Genomic DNA, 16,828 nt, shown 5'->3' on the forward strand with positions numbered 1-16,828 from the left:
TATATAACTCTATATAACTCTATATAACTCTATGTAACTCTATATAACTCTATATAACTCTATATAACTCTATATAACTCTATATAACTCTATATAACTCTATATAACTCTATATAACTCTATATAACTCTATATAACTCTATATAACTCTATATAACTCTATATAACTCTATATAACTCTATATAACTCTATATAACTCTATATAACTCTATATAACTCTATATAACTCTATATAACTCTATATAACTCTATATAACTCTATATAACTCTATATAACTCTATATAACTCTATATAACTCTATATAACTCTATATAACTCTATATAACCATGCATACTACCACATTCAATCAATAAAAATCCCACTAAAACCAGGAACCACCGCGTACCTGTTATATGTATGATGTGAAACAAAACAAAACAAAACAAAAAACACCACCAAGTAGAGTAAAAGAATAAAAGTCCCTAACCTACCTATGTAACTAAATTAACTTATGCCCTAACCTACCTATATAATAAATTACTTTTTAATCTCACCTACCTATGTTTCATTAACTTAACTCATGACTCATGAAGAAAGAGAAAAAAAGTAAAACAGAACATAAAATACTACCACACAAACAAACATTATGTATGTATGTATGTATGAGCAACCGCTATAGAACCCACCTAAACTAAAAAAATGCAAAATACAAACATACAAACCACAGACAAACATATATAACTCTATATAACTCTATATAACTCTATATAACTCTATAATAAAATAAATAAAAATAAAAAACTTTAAAAAATAAAATAAATGAGATCAGGCAGACCGCTTCAAGCCTTAAGCGAGGCAGAATGCCTGATCTGATTTTCACGTTTTCTCAGCTCCTATTTATACTCGTTTCAACCATACTATCTCATCATTTCAATCATTCACATCAGTAAAAAACTTATTTAATGTATGTACTACACTATTATACAGTCTTAAAACTACAATGCTAACCGTACTAAATAGACGTCATCGAACGAACGTCTTCGAGACTTTCTCATTGGCTGGTTGAATCTGCTATATTGCTTTTTATATAAACATATAATTTTATTAATTATTTCTATACATGGATTTTAGTTAATTATACATATACATATATATAAATAAATAAATATATATATATATATATATATTAATATATATCAGGTAGAATTCAAAATAATTTGAGACCACACCTTGCTTAACATCCAACACCAAGCCGAGCCGAGCCAAGCTGAGCCAATATGCGTGGATTTATAAGCGCTATTTTATTAAAATTTTGCTCGCTTTATATATATATATATATATATATATAATATAAATTCATTATAAAAGCAACAGTAATCAGTGCTACATATGTGCGCACGCAGTTCAAATATTTCTGGGAGAATTCCAAATAGGTTGAGACCACACCTAGCTTAACATCCAATTTCAAGCCGAGCCGAGCCAAGCTGAGCCAATATGCGTAGATTTATAAGCGCTTTTATATTAAAATTTTGCTCGCTTTGTATATATAGTATATAAATTCATTATAAAAGCAACAGTAATGAGTGCTACATATGTGCGCAAGCAGTTCAAATTTTTCTGGGAGAATTCCAAATAGTTTGAGATCACACCTAGCTTAACATCCAATTTCAAGCCGAGCCGAGCCAAGCTGAGCCAATATGCGTAGATTTATAAGCGCTTTTATATTAAAATTTTGCTCGCTTTGTATATATAGTATATAAATTCATTATAAAAGCAACAGTAATCAGTGCTACATATGTGCGCAAGCAGTTCAAATTTTTCTGGGAGAATTCCAAATAGTTTGAGATCACACCTAGCTTAACATCCAATTTCAAGCCGAGCCGAGCCAAGCTGAGCCAATATGCGTAGATTTATAAGCGCTTTTATATTAAAATTTTGCTCGCTTTATATACCAATACCCCCAATATCGATATCAAAGAAATAACGCGAGCGAGTTTAAAAAATATTTTATTCAACATTTAATTAAATTAGAACATATACACAAGTTTTATTTGCCAAGTAGGTACTTCCATCCAATCATTTAAACAAGCACAGCCTCCTAGTGAACTATCTCGCAATCTATTTCTTTTTATGCCTACCAGTTTTCCAGATTTTGAAAAAGCTTGTTATTTTGGTGTGGAAGTTGAAGGCATACATTACACTAAGTATTGAATACCGCTAGCATGACGTCATTTCCTACTCATCTTGGAATGTATTTAAAAATAGTACAACGTAAAAATAATAGCACAATATACAATACAAATACAAGTAAGTTTATAATTACGTGTAAAATTTTACAATAGTGACAATAGTAATCTTACTCTTTTTCTTGCTCTTGACATTTCCTCTGCCTTTGATACTGTTGATCATACTATTCTCTTAAGGCTGCTAAATGATTCTTTTAATATTATTCTTTTCTAATAATAATAGTATTATTCTTTTTTATCTTGGTTTTCTTCTTATCTCTGTAATTGTTTTTTTTGTTGTTTTCAATAATTCTACTTCTAACTCTTCTATTCTTACTTTTGGGTACCTCATGGTTCTATCCTTGGCCCTCTTCTATTTATACTCTATATACTTCTGAACTACCTTGTATTATTAATAATTTTTCATCTACGTAGAATAGTGTTGCTAGAAGTTCTTACTTTCATCTAGGTTGAATAAAAAACTTTTGCCTTTTCTTGACGATCCTACTCTTCTCTTCTACTTCCTTAGTCTTACATAGGATTGGTTATTGTAACTCGCTCTACTATGGCCTTCCCATATTCTACACAGAATAGATATTTTAATTGAACCTAAATCCGCCGGTTTACGATCGTCTTCTTGTTCTCACTTCTTCTTAACTCGTGTTGAACACTCTTTTGCTAAATCTGCTTTTGCTTTTTCCGGCTCTATTCTATGGAACTCTCTACCTCCTTCTCTGACGACTTTTCCATCACTTATGACGTTCAGAACGGATCTCAAGATTCATCTGTTTGCAAAATTCATTGAGCGCTGTTGAACATCGCGGAAATAGCGCTTCATAAACTAATTAATGGATTGATTGACTGATTAATTGAATGATAAGTACAATAGTTATCATCTTTAAATAGTATAGTTATTTTATTAACGAATAATTTTTAACCGACTTAACGCTATAGCATTTGTCCGTGATTTAGTTGTTTTTTTTCTATCGTAAATTTTTTTTAGTAAATTATTGTCAAAATAATCCGTTTTGGGATTCATCCATTAATCCCCATCAAAACTTTAGTAAGTACAGTTTAATTTCCGTCTAGAATTTACAATCCGGATCGCTTAGAGCTAAATTTTTGGCCTAAAACTTGAGGGAAAACCAAGCCATTCTAACTAAAAAAAGTTAGAAAAAAACGGCAAAAATTAAAATGCCCATTACGGCCCGAAACTTTAAAAAAGTGTATTTTGGTCACTATTTTTTCAATTTTAATTTTTTTATAAAAATTTATTTTAAAAAATAAGTGAATTGTGAATATCTGTTTAAGAGATGCTAGTAAAAATAATGAAAAAAAGCATTTCTTTTTCTAACTAACTAAGATCGTGACTTTATTTAATTAATTTTAAATTATAAATTAGATTAAAGTTTAATGTTAATCTAATCAGCCTTTTTCTTAAATGATAAAGTCTCACTCTAACCTACAAATTATTGACCTGATTCTATTAACCAAGGAGACAGAATTTAGTGTTGTTGGTACATAGTATGACCCATCACCCTACGATGTCTGCAGCAGTCAGAGGTTTAACAGCTAATGGGGGTATGTAACTCAACAATTTTTATTTGAACTGACCTTTAACCTACACTTTGAATAATAATAAAAATGATATTATTAACGATAATATTAACAATTAGGATTTAAGTAATGCCCTACCTATCCACACCTTGTTGTTTATTGCTATATCTTTAAAAAACTTAATTTTTAACTTTGGGTATAACTTTTTTAATAATTATTTATATTATTCATAATTTTTGTAAATATTGCTCTATTAATAACTTTTTTAATCTACTTACTCTTTATCTAAACTCACTTTTAAATCAGGACTTTCAAGTGGTAACAGTTCAAATGATTTGGCTTCACTATTCGAGTGCCCGGTATGTTTCGACTACGCCCTGCCACCTATCATGCAGTGTCAGAGCGGCCACATAGTCTGTTCCCACTGTCGACCTAAACTGCAATTTTGCCCCACCTGTAGAGGAGCTTTAGGTTTTTTGGTTTTTTATTATTATTGATGTTGTTAGTGTTAATGTTATTACTATTTTTGATATTTTATCATTGATGATATTTCTCTTCTATTTCTATTTCCTCTCTCTCTCAAAAAAATTCCAAAAACACTAGGTAACATAAGAAACTTAGCGATGGAAAAAGTTGCGAGTCAAGTCTTGTTTCCGTGTCGCTACATGTCGAATGGTTGCGAGGCTTCTCTACCACATACAGATAAGGCTAATCACGAGGATGGATGCGAATTTAGGTGCAATATTTTGACTATTTTTAGTACATTTGTTTGGTATTTTGTCTTAATTTTATGGGTTTGGCTTGGATATGTATTAGTCTGTCTACCTGTCTCTTGTTGTCTTTCTATATATCTCTCTCTCTCTCTCTTACTGTTTTTTTTATATAACTTTATTATATATTATTTTCTATAATTTTAACCCCTAAAAACCCCACCTGCCTGGTGCAGGCCGTACAATTGCCCTTGCCCCGGAGCCTCCTGTAAATGGCAGGGCAGTCTCGAACAGGTCATGCCACATCTACTACAACAGCACAAAAGTATAACGACGCTACAAGGTTTGTGCCTCTCTCTTTCTCTGCTTCTCTTTCTCTCTCTCCCCCTCTCTCGTTTTTTCTCTATTTCTCTCTTTCTCTCTCTCCCATGATCTCTTTTTTCTCTTTCTCCAAGTGTGTGATTATGTGTTGCTATGATTAAAATCTCTCTATTCTTTGTGTATGTTTATTTATATATATATATATATATATAATATAATATATATAATATAACCCTATAAATATATATATATATATATATATAATATATATATATATATGTGTGCGTGCGTGTGTGTGTGTGTGCGTGCCTTTGTATGACTACTATAACTGTGTGTGCTACAATGGGATTGCTTGAGTATGCAATATGCCATTTTTATACATCACATGATCATGATATTTAATTACAGTTCAGTTTGTGTGTGACATTAATATGATTTTAATTAATTGTGTAAGTAATTATTTAACTTGTCATTATAATAATAATAATTGCCAAACTTTGTCAACATCTTTCTCTCTCTCTCTCTCTCTCTCTCTCTCTTTCTCTTTCTCTCCATCTTGTATTGGTGTTTGTTGTCGCCATCGTTATTATTATTACTATTATTGTTGTTGTGATAATTATTATTGTCATTATTACCACAGATGAGGTGTGTAGTAGTAGTAGATCACAATCCTTGATTTTTTTGTCACATTCTCAGCTTGTTCTCCCTCTCTCCATTTTTATCACTTTCTCTATTATTTGTCTTATACTCCCTTTCTCTTTCTATCACTCTCTTTCATGTTTCTTCACTTTACTGTTTTTATTTATATCTCTTTCTCTTTCTTTCTCTCTCTCTCTCTCTCTTTCTCTCTCCTTCCCTCCCTCTCTCATACACACGCTCATTTTCTCTCTCGTTATTAAGCCCCCACTAACTGCACCTTGATTAGGCGAGGACATAGTATTTTTAGCTACCGACATCAACCTACCCGGGGCTGTTGACTGGGTCATGATGCAGACCTGCTTCGGCCATCATTTTATGCTTGTTTTAGAGAAACAAGAAAAGTCTGAAGGTCTCTTTCTTGATTGATTGATTAATTGATTGATTGATTGATTGATTAATTGATTGATTGATTGTTTAGTTGGTCTGTTTCTTTATTGCGATTGGTTATAGTTTGTCATTCATTTGATTCCGACTAGTTGATTGGTTACTGAATTCTGATTGGTTAATTGGTTGCCGGATTTTTATTGGCCACTCTCGATTAGTTGATTATGATCGGATGATGACGACGACGATGACTTGCTAGTTTGAAACTTTTTAAAAATGTTTCATTCTTACTTATTAATTTTTTAAAAATTTTATTTCTTCATAGGCAATCAGCTTTTTTATACAATTGTACAATTAATTGGGACAAGGAAACAAGCTGAAAGTTTTGCTTATAGGTAAGTTAAGCTGACCGTAATAAATAAAAAACAAATAACTAATGTGTGTGTGTGTGTGCGCGCGCGCGCGTGTGTTTGTGCGCGTGTGTGTTTGTGAGTTATAAACAATATATTTATACTGATAGAAGTTTTGTTAACGTTAAAACATAATCATATACTGTACTAATTTCTCAAAATTTTCCCTAATCTCTACCCTAAATTTTCCTAATTGGAACAGGTTAGAATTAAACGGGCAGAAACGTCGGTTAACGTGGGAGGCCACGCCCCGATCCATCCACGACGGGGTCCAGTCTGCCATCAACAGTAGCGACTGTTTAGTTTTCGACACAAACGTTGCTAGGCTCTTCGCTGACAATGGAAACCTAAGCATCAATGTCACTATAAACACGTGTTAAGGACTCTTTGTATGTATGTATGTAAGTTCGTTTGTATGTTGTGTATGTATGCATGTATGTATGTATGTATGTATGTATGTATGTATGTGTGGTGTGTGTGTATGTATGCATGCATGTATGTATGTATGTATGTATGTATGTTGTATGTATGTGTGGTGTGTATGTGGGCATGCGTCTGAGAATATGTGTATAAACTAAATTGCAAATATGGCTAAGTAAATGTATATAGGTACATTCATTGATGAAAATCTATGTATTAGTATATTATTTTTGTTGTTTATCAAATATAATATTGAAGATATATGAACATGTATATGTGTGTATATATATAGTGTATATATATTATATTATATATATATATATATATTTTTTTATTTATTTATTTGACTTATTGGACATTATTACTTCTATTATTAATATTATCTTTTCTATTATTTTATTATTGCTGTTGCTATTGGCTATTATTATTATTATTATTGCTTTGTTTATATTTTATTTGTTTGTTTATTAATTTATTTTTCTTTAATTTTTTTTGGAGGTGTTGCAGCAAATTTTTTTTTATGCGTTGCAACTTTGTAGGTTCATCCATTTGTTCGTTCGTTCGACCGTTCATTCATTCATTTATTCATTCATTCATTCGCTTATTATCTATACCAACATTTGTATATTCATTCATTCTTTCTTCTGTCAGTCAGTCATTCATCTATACTATCATTCATCTATACTATCATTCATCTATACTATCATTCATTTATATTTTCATTCGTTTATTTATTCTTTTGTTCGTTCATTCATTCATTCTTTCGTTCGATCATTCATTCATTCATTCATTCCTTCATTCTTTCGTTCGATCATTCATTCATTCCTTCATTCATAGTACTTAGCTTACTGGTTAGGGGTGTGGCTCTGTATGATTCAAAGGTGATCTTGGCTGGAAAATTACCGTTGAAATTACTGTCTAAATCTCTTCTTTCAATTTGTCTTTCAAATATACATGGTGCATCTGATCGTTTTCTTTTCTCATTCGTTCGTTCATTCATTCATTCATTCATTTGGTTGTCCGTATTGAAGTTATTAGTGTTTGCTTGTTTGTTAGTCATTCATTCATTTGTTGTTCATATTTGGTGTTGCTGGTGTGTTGGTTGAATCATTCATTCATTCACTCATTCATTCACTCATTTATTCACTCATTCATTCATTATATATACCTACGCGTTTAGTCATTAATATCATTACTTACAGCTGAGTCTATTATTATTATTATTGATTTTATTATATAAATTTATTAATTTCGAATGTCCGAGTTTTCACTGATGGTGGAGTAATAACGAGTGGATGAATGAGATAAATGGATGGATAATATGGATTAATGAATGGATGGATAACATGGATGAATGAATGGATGGATAAAATGAATGAATAAAACGAGCGTAAACTGAACGAAAGACTGAACAAAATGAATGAATGAAAGTAACGAATAAGAAATTAATGCATACTATATGAATATATACTTGCGTTTGTACCTGTGTTATATAAAATTTAAAATATATCTTAATCAAGTTTGTCATGTATGTGATGTAATTGTTAGCGGAGTAACTTATTGATTAATTAATTATCATAATATATTCATCATCCGGTTTATTTGTATATATAAATATACATATTTTCATATATATGCATATATATATATATATATATATAAAACATATAAATATATTACTCTTTAAGGTCTGTGTATGTGCATGAACGTTTGCTTATTACCTTATTAAGGTTATTTATATATAAATTTTTTCCAATTTTTAGTTAGTTGATAATAATAAAAAATAAAAATAATAATAATACAATAATAACTTACCTTTTAGTTTATTTTTCCTTAAAATTCAAAATAAAATCTTTTTTTCAATTAATTCCTCTGCGTTTTTTCAGATCAGAGTTTTTTATGTAGAAAATTCTCTTCATAACAATAATAATATTACATAATAATAATATTATAATTATATATTACTATTATCATAATAATAATAAGTAAACTGGGTAATATAGACTTGAAGAACTTTATTTGAAATTTAAAGTCATGCAAGGAATGGATAATCATTTTTTATAACCGGATAAAATTATATATATATATATATATATTTAAATGATATATATCTGTAAATCTCTGATCACATTTTCAATGTTATCACCACGCTTTTATTACAACTAATTATGGTTAATATTATAATTAAATTATAAAAATAATTAAATGAGCTATTTTTGTATATTATCATTTTATCATTAATATATGTACATCGATAGTTACTTTGAGAAAAAATTCTTCCCAAAACAAAAATACCTCCTCATACATTACATTTTCTGTTTTAGGAACACACACACGCGCACACGCACACACACACGTATAGTAGTTACATATTTCTTTGAAAAACAATATTAAGGAAAATAACGGTAATAATAATAATTAATAATATAAATAAATTGTATATAGCTTCAATCAATCAACCAGTCAGTCAATCAATCAGTCAATCATTCAGTCAGTCAATCAATCAGTTCATAGTTAGTCAGTGAATTAGTTATAGTAAAATGAAACATTTTTATTATCAATTATAATGTACAATAATATAGGACATTCCTTTCAAATTAGATTAATATACTCAGGGATCCGTAGTCTGTACAAAGAACTGTGAATTATGGAAAGTCATATTTTCTCTTCTTTCCTATCTTCTGCCTAAGATCAGGGTATGCCATTCTCTGTAATGAAAAAATTATAAATTTATAAGTTATTAAACACACGCACGCACGCACTCAAACAAATATTAACTATATTTTAAAATCAATAATAATTGATTGGAATTAAACAAAATTTACGTTGGGAAAAGCGCATAGTCACACACACACACACACATATATATACATATACACACAAACAACAACACACGTTTAGACGACATTTTCCCTGAGATCGGGGGTTGCCGTTTGGCTACCTATGATGAAACCGAAATACCCCTCGACGCCATTCACATCTGTCACATTGTCACTTATGTCATCATAAGTAATTTATTTGGCTAATTTTTACGCAGGACGCCCTTCCTTACGCAACCACAGTTATAAGCGGTGGGCCTAGCCTTTGATGATCCAACATCACTCACAAGGCAGTGAGGGCCAGTTTAATGTCATAACCAGGACTAATACATATACACACAAACAAACAGATAAACAGATAGACAGACGAACGCAGTCGAAAGAAAAGAGATAAAATCTTACACCGCTTACAGAATGTGGCTGTTGTTCTCGCTGTGACAGTTTAGTTCCCAGCCTGCTGTGTATAGAGACCCGACTGGCATCTGTAGAAAATTTGTAAAAACCAATCAATCAATAAAATCACCACTGTGATTACTAAAAATACTTCTCTACCATCACCATTGACACCACCACCACTGCTACTACAACTACTGCTATTTCTGCTATCGCTTCTATCGCAACTACTGTCGCGACCAATATTAACAGTTATTACGAATAATGGTAATCACGGTAATAATGCAAAATACAATAAAAACAACAGCAACTACTAACCGTCTGATTTATTAACGTTCGCGACAATAAGCGGCATGATTTTAGGATCTTTGGTCTCCACGACGACACGCGACGGCTTGTTGCCATGGCGACTGTTACTAACAACGATATCCGGGATTTCCAGATGTAAATTCCTGCCTAGGTCATCATCCGCCATTATGTTGAAGCCCCCACGACTCTTATTTTTAGAAGTACGACGATGATCGTCGGAGTTATCTCTTCTAGACTTTCCATAAAACTTATTGCTAAATTTAGCGTCACTAGTCTGAATGACCTTCCGTCGAGGTTTAGTTTCACTTTCGGTTTCGAACGAGCTGTTAATCTTGTCGCCCTCAACCTCTGCGTTTATCTCATAGCCGGGAGATAGTTTCATTTTCTTGGCCACGTCGGATGCGTCGGTGGGATGAGATTTTTTTGACGAACTGGACGGTTCTTTTGAGGATTGAGATTTCTTAGTAACATCTTCACTGGCTGCCTCATCATCATTAACGTCATCGTTGCTGTTATTGTTTTCATCACTTTTTCTACTTTTATTATTGTTTTTGCTCGAGGTACTTGTATGACTGACATCGGTCCTCTTATTATCATTCTTATCATTTTCATTCTTCCTGCTGCGTGTACTACTGTCAATATCATTTCTCTTATCTCGGCAACCGTCTTTACCTTTATGAACATCACCAACGCTATCATCAGCATGCTTTATTTGGCTCCTGGGAGCTACAGAACTCCCAGTCGACTTTTCATTCAAATTAGATCCGCTAGCTGACTTTTTAACTAAACTTTGAACGTTTGTCGATCTTAGAGGAATGGCACTTCTAACTGATTTTATTCGATCGACTCGGCTGTCTGCGGCTCGTTCCATGACGGATTGTCGGATCCTGGGAGAGCAGTCTCGGGAGTGAAATTGTTCGGGATTAGCAGTTGAAGGAATCGATAGCGTGTCCATCGGTTCATCTCTAACGACTCGATCTTCGCTTCTTCTCTTTCTGTATCGACGATTATCTTTATTCTCGTCATGGAAATAATCTCTAGGATTTTCTCTTGAGTTGGAAGGCGGAGTCATTGAAGAGCGACGTTGACGAGTATGATGTGGGTCACGATATTTTTCAACCTTCACATCACCAAATAATTCTAACTCCTCGCTATTCCTTACGTAGTCTTTCTGCCGGTAGTAAGGGGAAGGCGACTGTCTGTGACTGATGGCAGGCGATTGATGATGATGATGAGGAGGACGATCGTGATGATGGTCGTGATGATTATCGTAACGGCGATGATCATAATCATAACGACGGTCCTGACGATGATCGTGATCATGATAATGATCGCGGAGGCGAGAGGGAGAGAGAGTAAGGCGATGGGGAGGAGGGGGAAGAGGAGAGCGAGGGAAGAACCTGATGGGGGGTGAGTGATCCCTGCCAGGTCGATTTGTATCAACGAAATCTCCCATACCACCTGCCTGATCGCATTTTCGACGCTTTTCATATAGATAATCCTTCAAGTATACCCCGCCAAGGTCGTGGTCATCGTTACCACCGTTGCCACCGTCTTCGACGTCATCATCGCGTCGTCTACCGTCGCTTAACCGTTTGCTATATTCGTCATCTTTCGGATATTTCCGACTGCCAAGTTTATCGATCGAATACTGAGTAGGAACATCGTCATCGTAACACTGAGTCCTACTCTTCTTAACATCAAAAAATTCACCATCATGTCTCTGGTGGTGGTGGTGATGATGATGATGGTGACGATAAGAATCGCGATAATATAGTTCTCTATTATCTCGACGTTCTGTTTGATTTTTATTTCTATGGTCTGATTGATCGCGATTAGAATTCTTTGCCAGCTCCCTATCGCGTCTACCTTCATTTTCTTTGTGATTATTTTTACGTCTAGAATGGCTTTTATCGTCATCCATTTTGTCCCTGGCTCGTTTGGCATCATTATAATGAAGCTCTCCCATATTTTTATCACTATCTCCACTATGGTTATGGTCTTTGTAATTAGATAGATGTCTGGCAGCAGTCGACACTTTGGGAACCTTCTCATTTTGAACGTCACTTTCATTGCGGCTGTCATCATCACCATCGTTATCATTACCGCGATGATGATGTCGTTTACCGATGTGACTACTATTGTTCTTATCATCGTTATCGTCGTCGTCATTGTGCTCACCGCTGTTAGGCGACGGCGATGATGATGATGATGGCGATGATGATGGCGATGATGATGACGTAGACGATGACGTGATTTCCCCATCATCATCATCATCATCTTCTTCTTCTTCCTCTTTATCTTTATGCTCTTCTTCATTTCTGCTAGGCATATCATCGGCATTGTTGCCATCATCATTAGCACTTGCAAGTTTCCTGTCACTACCACCACCATCATCATCATCAGCCTCTTCGGAATAAGTTTCATCATTGTCATCATCAACGCTACCGCCATCACTTTTCAAACCATCACCATCATCATCATTACGATCAGCAGCAGCGGAAGAAGCGGCAGCAGCGGCATCTTTCTTATCGCCACCATCATCATGGTTTTCATTATCATTACCATCATTGACGTCGTCATCGTCACAACCCAACTGGAAGCTGACACACGGAATATCCAGTTGGAATTCATGATGATCGTCATCATCCTCCTCATCGTCGTCCAGAAAACTAAACTGCCTCAACTTCTTATGTGGCGACGATCGCAACGACGGCGACGACGATTTAGCCGCTGATTTGACGTCATCATTACCGCCACTAACATCATCATCATTGTTATCATTATTATATTCCCCATCATCATCATCATCAGCATCATCGTCGTTCTTAACACCTTCATTCTTATCTTCATCTTTCTTGACATCATCTTCATCACCATCATCTCCATCAACATTGTCATCATCCTTAATGACTGGCGATGATGATGATGGTGCTGGTGAAGATGGAGGCTCACACATCTCATCACCACTACTACTATCATCACCACACTTATCACCATCATCATCTTTATTATTATTATTATTATTATTGTTGTTGTTGTTGTTGTTTCTATCATGGTTTAAAATATCAGCACATGCATCTTGATCTAAGGACAGCCTTTTCAAGATTTTACTGTTTATGTCCTCTTCATCATTCTTTCCATCATTATCATCATCATCATCATCATCATCCTTATTATTATTATTTATACTATTATCATCATCAGTAGCAGCAGCAGTATTATTATTTTTACTATTAGTAGTAGTAGCATTATCAACACCCTTTTTTTTTTTGTTTCCATCATCATCATCATCGTCCTCATTTGAAATCATCTTCTCGGCTTCCGCTTCAAATTTTTCATCTTTAGTTATAACATCATCATCATCGTCATTATCATCATTACGACGATGATGATCATCATCATCATTACCACCAACACCATGTATAAAATTTTCGTTACTATTACTATTTTTTTTACTACTACCAGCATCACTACTACTGCTACTACTACTACTACTTATCGAATCATCGTCGTCGTCATCATCGTCAACTTCTTTTTCATATCTCTTGAATTTACTTGACTTTCCTATTGAAGGTTCAATCATGATAAAATGAGTGAAGTGCAATAGTAGATATGTAAAAAAAATCCATCAAAAATCAACCAATCAATTAGATATCTATCAGATACCAAACAACCAACCAATCAAAAAAATTGCAGTAGCTAAATATATCAAAATGATATCATCCAAATATCAGTTAGTCCATCAATCAATAAATCAAGCAAGAAATTACATTGAGAGTGTGACATACATATGTATATAATGACAAACAACAGATACAATTACACATACATCATGATAAAACATACACACGTGTATATACACACACCCAGTCACACATACGCACACACAATCACACACACGCGTGCGCGCGCACTCACACACACACACACACCTTCCTCTGCTGGAACACCAAGACTTTTATATTCATTACTCCACTTATCTTGGGGTCTAACAAACATCGTTGTTGATGTTGTTGATGATGACGAACTTGTAACCCCATTTCTAGGGGTATGTTTGGTTAAATTTGTTGCCGACAACGATGATGCCGCTAGCGTTGATGATTCTGCAAAACTTTCAGTGTAATTTTTTCTGTATTTGTTGCTGTTGTTGTAGCCACTGCTACTGCTGCTGCTGTTGTTGTTGTTATCCGTTTGTATTACTATTAAATTACTTCTGTTGGTTGCGTTACAACTGCTACTGATGTTGTTGCTCTTCAGTGTGGATGATTTGTCCATCATGTTGTTGTTGTTGTTGCTGCTGCTGGGAAAATGGTGGTGTTGTTGCTGCTGCCTATTGAAATTTGAATGTTGTTGCTGCTTGCTGTTCTGTAGAATCTTCGCAGCTGGAAAACTAAGTGGCCTGAACGGGGCCTGCATCGATGTTGACGTCACTGCAGAGTGCTGCTGAAGATGTGGTTGCTGCTGTTGTTGCAGCAACATGTTGCTAGGCCTCAGCAAATGTTGCTGTGCTGCCTGTTGCGGCATTGGAAAGATGTGTGGAAACTGTGGTGGCATGTGTGTTGGAATCTGAAGTAACTGCTGCTGCTGCTGCTGTGGTTGATGTTGAGACAGAGGTATGTACATTTGTTGTGAATGTGGTTGCTGGGGAGGGAGTAGCGTAGATGTCGTTGGCATTCTCAATACTATTTGTGGTTGTTGTTGGAAGGGTATAATTGTTGCTGGCTGATGGTGCAACTGCTGCACAGTTGGTCGCGGCAATGGCAACAGATTTTGTTGTTGAGGCAGCAAATGTGGCTGCTGTTGCTGATGAAACGGCGGAATCAGCTGCTGTGGCTGTTGTGCGGGCAGTATAAGTTGTTGTTGTGGCTGTTGTTGTTGCTGAGATGGCATAGCAGCTGTCTGCAATGGAAAAACTTGTTGAAACTGTTGCTGCAAGTGTTGAAGCTGTTGTTGTTGTTGTTGATGATGATGTTCCAGCTGATGGTGTACTTTTAAGCTGTCGTACACGGGAGGAATCTGCTGAACAACTATCGAATTTGATGTAATTGACGTCGTCATCGACCTCCATCTGTTATCATAAGAAGTTGTAGTAACCTGTTTAGGAACATAAATTATTTATCTAGATTAATTTTTATTCTTTTTGCCTCCAAGCCCCTGACAAACAGGCAAGCACGGTGCATAAATTAACATAAACTAACATAATTATCAAGTGATGTGAATGATTGATTACTACATTAAGGACATGAGCTGTGGTGTCGAGTTTGACTCATGACTATTAACAAATGAATAAATTAAAAGAAAGAAAGAATGCATAACAGTTGAATGAATGGAAAGTTTAACAAATGAAAAACCAAATTATCAAATAAATAAATTAACAAACTACAACAAATTAACGGATGTGAATGAATTGAATGAATGAATAAATGAATGAAGTAACGAATGAGTGAATGAATAAATTGAAAATGCATTGAATGCATGAATGCCTAAAAACAGAGAAACAAGCCAATTCTGTTAATGGAAAATTATATAGGCATTCATGATTTAAAAACAAATTTTAAAAATATGTAAAAAAAGCCAGCTAACAATAACATTAAACAACATACATGCATACATACATAAATACATACATACATAAATACATAGATACATACAAACAAACAAACAAACATACACATACATACTTAGTGTTTTTCCAAGCCATTCACAACAGTGAATAGTAACCAATTAAGTAACCAAAAATTTTTTTCTTGCGTGAGATAGTTTACAATTTTAAAAAAAATAGTTTGACATAGTCGTCCTATCTCGGGCAACCGGGTCTCTGGACGCAAAACGAAGATTGATTGATTGAATTTGACATAGTCATTCTTTACATACATATAAATGACAAAATATAAAAATTGTCCTATATATATATATATATATACAACTGTCAGAAATGCAATTATTGATGAAAATTACAGCATGTTCTGCATTGGTTAGCTTCTTGTTTAATAGGCCAAAATATACATACTAGATACTCTTTTAAACAGCAATATATAAATTCAAAATCATTACAAAATAAATAAATATATACATATATATGTAGACCCATGAAGACAAAAAAATAAATAAATTTATAAATAAATAATTATATATAAATATATAAGTTGCACAACCAGTTTCATTGAGCAAAGCAACATGAATTTTTTCAATAAATAAAAATGTTTATAAATAAAAAAGTTATTTGATGATGATGATGAGTGAATGAATAAATATCATGAAAAACAAACTAATAAAATAAAACACTGAGATGAAATGATTGATATTTTTTATAACGATCACAAATAGACCCAGACTTGTTCTCGATTGGTGTTGCTGCTGTAATCAGTAGTAGAAGAGTCAATTGGTGATTTTCGTTTGCTTACCTTTTCCCTGTTTTTCGTTTTCTCACGATCTCGACCACTCTCCTCATCCCTATTTCTTCTTCTCCTATTATAATAATCCCCAGAGGAAGCGGAATGGTCAGTGTCATTGTCATACTTTATCTCCCTGAGGTTCAGCTTGGCTGACAACTTCATTTGTTGCTGCCTCTTCTTCGATAGCAACGCAGCTTCTCTCAAAATCTTCAACTCTTCGTCGTCAGATGTGTCTGACATTTTGCTGCAGACGACTTGAAA

At 33.9% G+C, this 16,828-nt stretch overlaps 2 protein-coding genes across 2 annotated transcripts; one reads left to right on the forward strand and one right to left on the reverse strand.

Annotated features, from left to right (window-relative positions):
• Positions 1 to 4,072: 4,072 nt before the first annotated feature.
• Positions 4,073 to 6,608, forward strand: HELRODRAFT_69385 (hypothetical protein; the record flags this gene model as incomplete). Its single annotated transcript, XM_009030571.1, has 6 exons — positions 4,073 to 4,235; positions 4,368 to 4,500; positions 4,711 to 4,817; positions 5,721 to 5,843; positions 6,144 to 6,213; positions 6,431 to 6,608. Coding segments are annotated over 6 exons (774 nt in total), but the record flags the coding sequence as incomplete, so codon positions are not given.
• Positions 6,609 to 9,105: 2,497 nt separating this feature from the next.
• HELRODRAFT_189527 (hypothetical protein) lies at positions 9,106 to 16,807 on the reverse strand (the record flags this gene model as incomplete). The annotated part of the gene is made up of 5 exons (XM_009030682.1): positions 9,106 to 9,356; positions 9,879 to 9,949; positions 10,179 to 13,082; positions 14,105 to 15,266; positions 16,577 to 16,807. 5 exons carry the CDS (start codon positions 16,805 to 16,807, stop codon positions 9,294 to 9,296), a joined length of 4,431 nt encoding a protein of 1,476 aa, XP_009028930.1. The 3' UTR covers positions 9,106 to 9,293.
• Between the last annotated feature and the right edge of the window lie 21 nt (positions 16,808 to 16,828).

The sequence above is a fragment of the Helobdella robusta genome, assembly GCF_000326865.2.
Source record: "Helobdella robusta unplaced genomic scaffold HELROscaffold_7, whole genome shotgun sequence".
In the NCBI taxonomy this organism is placed as follows: Eukaryota; Metazoa; Annelida; class Clitellata; order Rhynchobdellida; family Glossiphoniidae; genus Helobdella; species Helobdella robusta.